Here is a 10,170-nt window from a genome sequence, read left to right as displayed (position 1 = left end):
TTGTATCTGAAAATGAAAACAGCTGCCACAAGGTGTTCCTTTGCTCTAAGCATGGCTGTTTACAGTAAAAAATACTAGGCTTTGATCACCCACTTGTATTTACTAAATTGATTCCAACATCTTTGCCAGTGGGCTGTATGGATTCTCAGCATGAGATGCTTTTGCTCATTTGAAGTGGTTGAGATTGTTTTTCAATGGATTTTTCCATTATGCTCTGTGCTATCCTTCTCCAAAGCACAATTTGTTCCCTGGGCAGTGCTCCTTGTCCAACGCAATATGCTGAACCGTTTTGTATCTTGCTCAATACTTTTGTTTTCTTCCCATGATGCTTTACCTCCATTTATTCTCTTGTCTCAACCAAAGTTTCCTTTTACAGATTTCTGGCATGTAACATGATACATTTGATAGTAACTGTTACATAGGGCTTTTTCTCCCTCACCCTCCTTCTCTTCAGTGCTAGAAGTTTGGAGGCAGTCAAGACTCCCCATGGAAGGATATCCCTCCCTCCTTTGCCTCCCTTTTTTTGTTTGTACTGAAAGTTGGGACACTAAATGGTATGGACAGAGCAATCCTGCATGCCCTACAACTCCTGCATTAATACCGCCCCCCCAGGAGATCACTACCATTACACACACAGGTTTTAAAACAGAGATGTTTAAAGCCCAACAGCAGGGCTGGACAGATCAGCACATCTATGACATAGAGGAAAGGAATCCCAAAGCCCCAGTCTAAAGCTTTGTCTACTAAGACAGCTGTAGCAAATTTATGGATTTTCCTCTTCTTCATGTCAGAGCCCAGCAAAAGACACACAACCTTACTGACTGACATGCAGACTTACAGCTGAACTTACAGACTGTGAAAGAGCAAGTAAAGATTTACAACAGCTAGGACAGCAACACAACACACAAGAGCTAGTGGGGTTGTGCATCTCGCAGTACTACTCACTCCTCAAAACAGTATTTCTCAAGGAAAAAAAAGAGCAATTCTGGCTCTCTTTATTACTTGCTTTTAACTGTATCACAAACTGCATCTCTTAACTCAGCAACGTTCACTAAACTAGACAGAAGTACTGAAAACCCAAAGGTACTTACACCTCTGGTTAAGGTTTACTTCCAAATGCGATTAACTGATACAGATACACATTTAAAGTGAGGTAGCATGTTCAAACAAACAGCAACTGAAAGAAAAAGCTTTCAGAGTTAGGCAACAGCAGGCTGCAGAAATACAGGAGTTTTCAAGTAGCAAAACTAGAAAAATATGAAATTTAAAGAACTGTATTGTTCCTGAAGATGTACATCATCTCGCACAGCAAAAGTTTCCAAGTTAGCAGGTTTGAGGTGATGCACATGTTGAGCTATGCCAGGGAATTTACGGAGAAGACCTACCCCCTTTTCCATAAGTGTAAAAATCTCAAAACATCTCAAATTTAAAACACATAAAAATCCACAAGCAAAGCCCAAACATTTCTAAGTTTTCTAAGTTTGCTATTTTAAAAAGCAAGCAACAACAAAATCTGCCTCACTCCCATCTTGAGATGCACTAGATGCAGTTTTTCCAGTTAAAAAAACACCAAAACCAAAACCAAGCCCCAGGACTGACTTCAAATGAAAATCTGCCCCTTCGATACTCCCTATGACATGGGCATATTTACATGGCTTAGTTATTCACCACTGCCATTACTCTTCGTAAGACTCTATTACAGAACTGGGGCTCTGCTGTAGCCTGTTCACTTCCCTGTTTTTCCTCTTGTAGAATCTGGAGAGTACAAAAGCCTCACAAGAGCAGACTAAATTTATGACTATAGATATGCAAATTTGACAGAATAATATTAAATATTTAATTAAGTATCGGTCCAGTTAAATACTGCAGTTTTTGTATTTGTTACAGGCAGGAACAGCTTTGTATTTTTTAAATCATCAAACTGGGCTGTATATATAATGTATCCTGTGCTATGTTACACCCCCCCCCTTCACAAGTGCGCAGCTGCATCTAGTTCTGTAAGAATCAACATGCTAAAAACATACTTGAATTGCTCTTATCTGTCCGTAGGCAATAGCAACACATGTAACTTTCAAGTTAATGACAGTATATCCAATATACAGCAGTAGGTAGTTTTGATCAGGAAATCAACAGCTATTTCGTGGCAATAAATAGCATCCTACAGCAATGCAAGGCTGCTAACTCAGAATTACAGAAAACTACTCACAGGTCAACTCCAAGTTCACACACACAACCCTACATTATCTGGTGGCTGTTTCTCCCATCCCTCCCCCAGTATAAAAAGAGTTGCTGGTATTTCTATACTGCTAAGATGAAGAGCATTCAATGATTCAGTGCATGAAGATAAACCCCACATTGGGGATGACAGGCCTCTTGCTGCTTCTGATCACAGCATTCATGTGGCAGCCACCGCTTACACTGAAAAGCAACATTACATAATAAGTTATTTTCAGTTTTCTCATTGCTAATTTCTTCCCAGTCGTCCAATGCTTCTTCATTGCTGTCTGCTTCAGAGGCGTTCACCACTTGCCACGAGAATGCAGAATATCAGCAGAAGCAAAGAAATGACGCAAGTAAGAGTAAGCATGTCAGTAGAAGTGGCAGTAATGGAGACAAAGACCCATTTTGAATTACAAACAATAATAAATGCTAATATCAGATATTTGCAGATTTTTCTAAATGAGACGCCAAGGGCAAGAACACTGTGCTGCAAACATCAGTTTACTTAGCCCTTTACTTGCTTTGTAAAGCGTGGTAAACTAGCCAAGTAGTGATACAAATGTTTAATTCCCATTTCTGTTAATTATAAAAGAGGGCCACCACTGTATTCACATCCTTGTCTAGCACTGTCTCCATGGAACGCTGCTAATTCAAGTGTGTTTGTCCGAGCCTTACAAAAAATACACCAAGAACATAAAAGCTTGAAAGTAGGTGCAAGTTACACAAATACTCTTAATATATTTTCCTTTTGAACTCCCTTTAGGCACCAAGGCCTGTGTAATCAAGGCAACAAATCGGACTGAAGTCAGACATATTTATGAACAGAAAAGAAAGCTAAGAAATTAATATTTGAAATCAAGGAAATATACATCAGTACACATAATTCTAGAACAGAACCACCACTTGTACAGCAGGAGCATTTCTCACACAAAATCTGCAGTTTGAGCTGTGAAAAAAGCCGCTGCTACTGCAGCACAGAGCACCCGAGCGTCCCGCAGGGTCGGGCTGGGTGTCACAGAGCAGTGAGCAGTGGTTTTTGACGCGACTTTTCCGCGGGGCGCGCTGCCCTCTGGCGCTACGAGTCGGGAAGGGGCTGGCTGTGGGAACCGCTCCTCGTCTTCAGCTGCGACTGGGCGATGTCTGCCAGGGCACTCTGGATCTTTTCCAGCAGCACATCCCCACGGTAAACTACCTCTTCCAGACGGGCAGCTGCCTCGTGGTTTTCTTCTTCCAATCGATGCAGGCTAGCGGCCTTTAAAATAGAAGGGAGAAAAGTGAGGATCTTCAAGTAGAATACAAAATTGGCTTTGCTACTAAAGGATGGTGATGGAACAGCCTGTGCTCCCTAGAAAGAAGGAAGACTCTCTTTCAGCCCCTGAACTACATACTAGCAATTTGTTACAAGCTGCAGCCTAAAACAGTACACATCCACATGGACTAAACACGACCCCCCCCACCAAACAGATATGCTAGCTTCTTTCACACTGCAACTCAAGGCTCAGTGCAGCTTTTCTGGACAAGAAGTGAGAATTTATCCCCATCCTCACTCCCTTAACTGAAAGATGCTCAGCAAGATGTAAGCATAACACAGTTCCAGCCTCCCTGCCCACAGCAGAGGGTTTAGGAATAGAGGATCTTTAAGGTGGCTTCCAAACCAAACTGTTTGGTCATTCTGTAACTTACTTAAACCTTTCTGTTAAATAGCATATTTCAGGTGAAACTGTATTATTTAACCTCTTTTTTTTTTTTCCCAATATTTTATTTCAGAACCAAACTGCTTTTCCGTTAGGCAAAATTTAGTGAAACAACATTTTAACTTCAAGTATTCTAATACTTAAAAATATTTACCAAATTTAAAACTACTAAAACTTGTTCTAGCTGCATAACAGAAGAGACAAAACAAAATAGTTTCAAACTGGTATTTTTTTCAAAGCAGCTATACAGGTCCTTAAGAAGTCATGTTTAAGGCAACTGACAAATTCTATCTACACATTCACCTGCTGTTCTGCAACACTGATGTTCTTAGTGACAGTTAATATACACATGAAGGACTTGATAGCCCCTGGAGAAAGGATCACAGAAGAAAGATGGCAAAAGGGAAAAGTTTGAAATTGAGAAGCCAGCTCAGTTCCATCAGTCTTGGTTGTTAAATAGTTGGGTGCAGGCAAGGATTTGAGCAGGGTATATATTGCCAACTTATCACAAGGGAACCCAAAAGGGACAGGTAAATTGTACTGTGCATTAGTGTAGCAGCCCCTTTTACCATTTAAAACAAGCCTCAGATATGAAACATTCACCAAGACAACCTTAGTATTAAAAACAGGTTGGCCTAAGTACACTGTATTAGCCAAGTATGTTTACTACTTCTCAACAAAGCCTATACATATTTTAGTGTTTCAAGCACCTTCAAAATAGTTTTTTTTTAAGAACATAAGAATATTTATCTTTAATATTGCACCAAATTAAACAGAAAATAAAAATCAAAACTAGAATCAGTAAGAGATGGAGAAAAGATCAGAAATTCTGGTGAAGCGAGATTCTGCATTAACAGAGCAAGAAACTGAGTATCAGCTCTAAGGCAAGCATGTTCCTACGGGACAACCAACTCCTCCTTCTGGAGCACCCCACCTTCCCTGCATCAGCTGTCACTATGATCAGACCCTGCTCTATCATGGAAGAAGCCTGTAATTTGTCTGCAGCAAGACAGCTGTCTTCAGCTACCAAATATGCAGTTACACAGAATTATGCTGGTGTTAACAGGCCCAATTAGCATGTTCAGCAATTGCAACACTTCCAAATTTAACCTCCCCTGTTTAAAACCAAATGTGATGTCACTGTCAAGTCATTTGTATTTGGCCCAGCAGGCACCTCTAATATTAGTCTTCGTAAAATGACTTTGAACAGGTTTATCAAATTGGGTGAAAAATCTTCAGGTGATCTTAAAGCAGTTCCAAGATCCTCCAAGAAACATCACTCTGCATTTTAAAAAGAAAATACTTGGTGCAAATCTAGCTAGCACTTACACATAAAGGAAAAGAAAAATGCTGTTTAATAGGCAAGATCTGTAGAAAGAAAAAATCCCAAACCCCAAAACCAACACAGCTGCATTCTTTGAACTTCGGGTTCAAGGAATTTTTTGCAAGTCAGAAACAGCTGAGTATTGTGAAAGGATTCCCAAGCTGTTTTCAGCAGTTCAGCTCCTGTAAGGCAGGAAATGGAGGTTTTGATACTGGCTGCACCTGCTAACAGCTGCCTGCCATCAGCTGTTTTCTCTTCCCAAACTCCTCCTAGAATACCTGTAGTCTAAAAACAGAAGGAGCAAGAAACAAGAGCACCAAGTTTAGCTGGTCCAAAGAAGGACACCCTATGACTGAGAATTGAAAGTACTGTTTTATGACAGAGCTGAAAAACTTAAATGTTATCCTGCAAACAACCAGAAATGCTGTAGAAGAACAAAAAGCTTCAGTAAAGTGTTGACTCTGAAGCTGCAAAATAAAATGCTTCTAGTGAGTGAGAGGACGTGAAAGATTTCCAAGGGAAACATAACAAAACCCAAAACAACAAAAAATAAAAAAAAAACCACAAAACCAAACAAAAACAACACCATCACAATGCATCAATCCTGTTGCATCTGCTGTACTAATATTTTAATAGCTGGGGAAAAAAGGGCTAGCAGTTTCCAGTATTGCGGTGTTATGATAAAAGTGCTTCTAAATAGAAATCAAAACCACATTCTAACAAAACTCTAAGTTTTAAATATTCTCACTGTGTATAATTTTTAGAACTAGATGCAAGTTTAGTATTTCCACTAAGCCTATATGGTACTCGCAGGCTACTCCTATGAAAAATTCAGGCTTGTAACAAACTCATTATTCAAGATTACATGGCCTGGAGAATAAAAAAAGGTGTTTTAAAGCAGGAAGAAGCTTGTCTTCAATTACATTCTGATATTTTAATAAAGACCACTCTTACCTGCAAAGCTGCTGTTGATTCTTCACTCGGCAGGGAATCTATTAGAACATCAATATCTTTTGCAGTTCGTGCAATCAATGCTGCAAACAGCTGGGCGTACTCTTTAAGAAAAGACAAGGCAGCCTACTCAGTACAGGATCAGAAATCAGCACAGCTCTGTGCACACAGCACAGAGAGTTCTGGAAACCTGAAGGATGCAGGTGTTAAAAATTCTCCTACATGAACAATAATATTGCAACTGACAGGAACTCAAATTCATGTTTGACCAATCTCTTAGCCTTTTATGAGGAAATAACATGGTGGATGGATGATGGCAGAGCGGTGGATGTGGTCTACCTTGACTTCAGCAAAGCATTTGACACAGTCTCCCACAGCATCCTCACAGCTAAATTGAGGAAGTGTGGTCTGGATGATCAGGTAGTGAGGTGGACTGTGAACTGGCTGAAGGAGAGAAGCCAGAGAGTTGTAGTCTATGGGGCTGAGTCTAGTTGGAGGCCTGTAACTAGTGGAGTGCCTCAAGGGTCAGTACTGGGACCGGTATTATTTAATATATTCATCAATGATTTAGATGAGGGAATTGAGTGTACTATCAGCAAGTTTGCTGATGACACTAAGCTGGGAGGAGTGGCTGACACGCCAGAAGGCTGTGCTGCCATCCAGCGAGACCTGGACAGGCTGGAGAGTTGGGCAGGGAATAACTGGATGAAATATAACAAGGGAAAGTGTAGAGTCCTGCATCTGGGCAGGAACAACCCCAGGTTCCAGTATAGGGTGGGAAACGACCTGTTAGAGAGCAGTGTAGGGGAGAGGGACCTGGGGGTCCTAGTGGACGACAGGATGACCATGAGCAAACACTGTGCCCTTGTGGCTAAGAAGGCCAATGGCATCCTGGGATGTATTAGAAGGGCGGTGGTTAGTAGGTCGAGAGAGGTCCTCCTTCCCCTCTACTCTGCCCTGGTGAGACCCCATCTGGAATATTGTGTCCAGTTCTGGGCCCCTCAGTTCAAGAAGGACAGGGACCTGCTGGAGAGAGTCCAGCACAGGGCAACGAAGATGATTAAGGGAGTGGAGCATCTACCTTATGAGGAAAGACTGAGGGAGCTTCTCTGAGTTTGGAGAAGAGGAGACTGAGGGGTGACCTTATAAATATAAATATATTTATATAAATATATAAAGGGGGAGTGTCACGAGGATGGAGCCAGGCTCTACTCAGTGGCAAACAATGATAGGACAAGGGGTAATGGGTACAAACGGGAACACAAGAGGTTCCACTTAAACTTGAGAAGAAACTTCTTCTCAGTGAGGGTGACGGAACACTGGAGCAGGCTGCCCACGGAGGTTGTGGAGTCTCCTTCCCTGTGTAACATTATCTAGGTGTTCCTGCTCCGGCAGGGGGATTGGACTAGATGATCTTTCGAGGTCCCTTCCAATCTCTAGCATACTGTGATACTGTGAATACTAGAAGGTAGATCGATTCCAATCCTAGATTAAACAAGGTAACTGGTTATACAAAGGGCAGGGCTCTGTATAAATGAGAAAATAGCCAGAACTCCATCATGGTTAGCCAGTTAAGAAATTACTGATAGCAGCATTAAGCATCTTAGTCACTACATAAAGTATTGAGAAGTATCTAAAGACTAACTTTTCAGCCCTTGTCTTGAAGTTTGCCAGTAGACTAAATACGGATACAAAGATAGTGATTCAAATAAGATGGGTTATTTAAATCATGCTAAGCTACAGGTCAGTGGTGAAAGAATTTGGGGTTTTACAGTTTAAAGAAAAAAGAATCCCTATTCAGCCACAGAAAAAGTGAATTTGCCCCTGAGAAATGGAGAAGTATTGGAAGTTTATAACAGACCTTAATTTAGCTGCTACATCATTGAAAGAACTGCATGGACTTTTAATAAGAGGCACCATAAACCAGAAACAAAGCCTCTCCATATGGAACTGCATCCATTCATTTTGAATTAAGTTCATTTCTACCAGTAAAATACTGGAATAGCCCTTCTCAATTTATAATTTAAGTTCTTAGGTATTAGTTTATATTGTTTGGTTCCTGAATGATTTGTGGAAGCAAGAGAAAACACCTTCTAAGAGCAAAAATCTATAGAAGAGACTGACATTCTCAAAGGTACACTTCCAAAAAAAAAAAACAACCAAACCAAAACTAACAAGAAAAGCAGCATATCCACTTAAAGCTCACTCATGGTCACCACTGTAGAGAGTTTAAGGCCTTAGTATTAAGACTTCAATTATCTAAAGACCATAACTGGTATTTTTGATATTCCTCATCAGCATGGCTAATATAGCTGTATGGTTTTACTGAAGTCATTGTACTCAGAATTTTAGGAAAAGGTAAATTAAAAGAGCAGTCAGTCATGACCTACTATTCTAATACCTTAACAAAGCCTCTATCTAGCCCCTGGCACCACACTGGTACCAGCACCTGGGAGACCAGCAGGGAAAATGAGGAAGCACACAAGCCTTTCAGGTAGCTCTCCAAACTAATCCAGTATCTGAGAGCAAACCAATACAGACCAATGAAAAACTAGTATTTACATATCCTAGAAACCTACACTCTGTTAGGATATCAACTCCTTGATATCCTAACAGACAAACCTCATCTGATACAAGACACATGTAAAATATTTTCAGCAGGAGGAGAGGAGATATATTAAAAAAAAAAAAGAAGAAAAAAGATTCAGGATTGGAATAATACGGTTATTTAAATACTAACTTGAAATTCTCAAATGAGAGAGAACTTTTAGCTTGCTTGTTAATTGTCTTAGATCAATGAAAATAAGTGTTTCTTGTGCCTCTCAAAAAACCCAACCAGCCCCAAAACAGAACTGCCAACAGCAAAACCACAAATGCCAATGGGAAAATTCAACATTACTTATTCCTTAATTAACTACATAAGCAGATAATACATGGAGAAACACAAATAATTAAGTTTACGGCACAGAGAATTTTAAACATAGATGATTTCATAAAAAAAAACTTTCTTTCTAAAAAGATTTACTGGAAGTAATAGACAACTCACTAACAACTTCATGCAGCTATCTTATTAAAATTGTTTACATCGATGCAGCTACTGTATTTCTGCAAAGAAACCAGCACAAAACATACACCGTAATGCTTACTTAACAATTGAAATTATATTTTCACGATCACAACCTTATGCAGCAAATGCAGCTGACACCAGTTCATGACTTAATTTCAGTATCCCTACCAGATGCAAGTGGAATTGTCTGCATAAAACAGAGCACAGATTTTGTGTGTTACAGTGTACTAGATCAGAACACGTTCACATGTTATTAGGAGACACAGACAGACTTGCCTTCCGTTGGATTAGCAGGCTGATCTTTGTTTATTGCTGTCTGGATGTTGCTGAAAGAGGCTGGGGGGCCACACTGCTGGAGCACTCCAATGGCATTACAGAACTGGTCTGCCAGCTGCAAGCAGGGACGAGATTATAAACTCATTTCAACAATAAAGCTATTTCAGGTTTATTTTGCACTTTCCCCCCCAGCCCGGCGCTAGGTGGGAGCACACCGCCGCTAACCCGCGGTGACTCCCTCACGCACGCAGCGGCTGAGGCCGTTGAGGACAAAAGGGGACGCGACCCCACGCTCCCTGCCGTAAGGGAGACAGGCACGGGGGCAGAAAGGAGACCCGTGCCCGCCTCACCGAGTTGACCGCGTCCTGCAGCTGCGTTAGCCGGTCCGCCATGGCTCCTCCGTCACCGCCGGCCAGACGGGCGCGCAGCAGCCAATGGGGCGCAGCGACGTCAGGTGGGCGGGAGAGGGATGGGGGCGTGGCGAGGACCGCTTTCCGGTGGAGCCGGGCGAACCTGGCGCGCCCCCTGAGGCCGGGAGGTGCCCGTGGGCTGGAGAATGAAGCTTTGCCACCCCGGTGGTCAGTACCTGTCTGGTGTCGGCTGTAGCACAGCTTCAAGGGGAAACTGAGCTGGAGATC

At 41.5% G+C, this 10,170-nt stretch overlaps 1 protein-coding gene across 1 annotated transcript; it reads right to left on the bottom strand.

Annotated features, from left to right (window-relative positions):
• Positions 1-1,084: 1,084 nt before the first annotated feature.
• MED21 (mediator complex subunit 21) lies at positions 1,085-10,028 on the bottom strand. The gene is made up of 4 exons (XM_062634817.1): positions 9,883-10,028; positions 9,533-9,647; positions 6,193-6,293; positions 1,085-3,472 (listed from the first exon to the last, which is right to left on the bottom strand). The coding sequence occupies exons 1-4, from the start codon at positions 9,922-9,924 to the stop codon at positions 3,296-3,298; spliced, it is 435 nt and encodes a 144-aa protein (XP_062490801.1). The 5' UTR covers positions 9,925-10,028; the 3' UTR covers positions 1,085-3,295.
• Between the last annotated feature and the right edge of the window lie 142 nt (positions 10,029-10,170).

This window comes from Pezoporus occidentalis, unplaced genomic scaffold (assembly GCF_034315485.1).
Source record: "Pezoporus occidentalis ecotype Australia unplaced genomic scaffold, CSIRO_AGI_Poc_V1 ctg44, whole genome shotgun sequence".
Taxonomy (NCBI): domain Eukaryota; kingdom Metazoa; phylum Chordata; class Aves; order Psittaciformes; family Psittacidae; genus Pezoporus; species Pezoporus occidentalis.
This window is presented reverse-complemented; position numbering and strand designations above follow the sequence as displayed.

What these genes read in the sequence shown, in the direction of transcription:
- MED21 (XM_062634817.1), bottom strand. Translation starts at nt 9,924, where the DNA reads ATGGCGGACCGGCTAACGCAGCTGCAGGACGCGGTCAACTCG. An exon ending in TGCAGGACGCGGTCAACTCG is followed by an intron (nt 9,648 to 9,882) that starts GTGAGGCGGGCA and finishes CCCTGCTTGCAG; the next exon opens with CTGGCAGACCAGTTCTGTAA. An exon ending in GCCTGCTAATCCAACGGAAG is followed by an intron (nt 6,294 to 9,532) that starts GCAAGTCTGTCT and finishes CTTTTCTTAAAG; the next exon opens with AGTACGCCCAGCTGTTTGCA.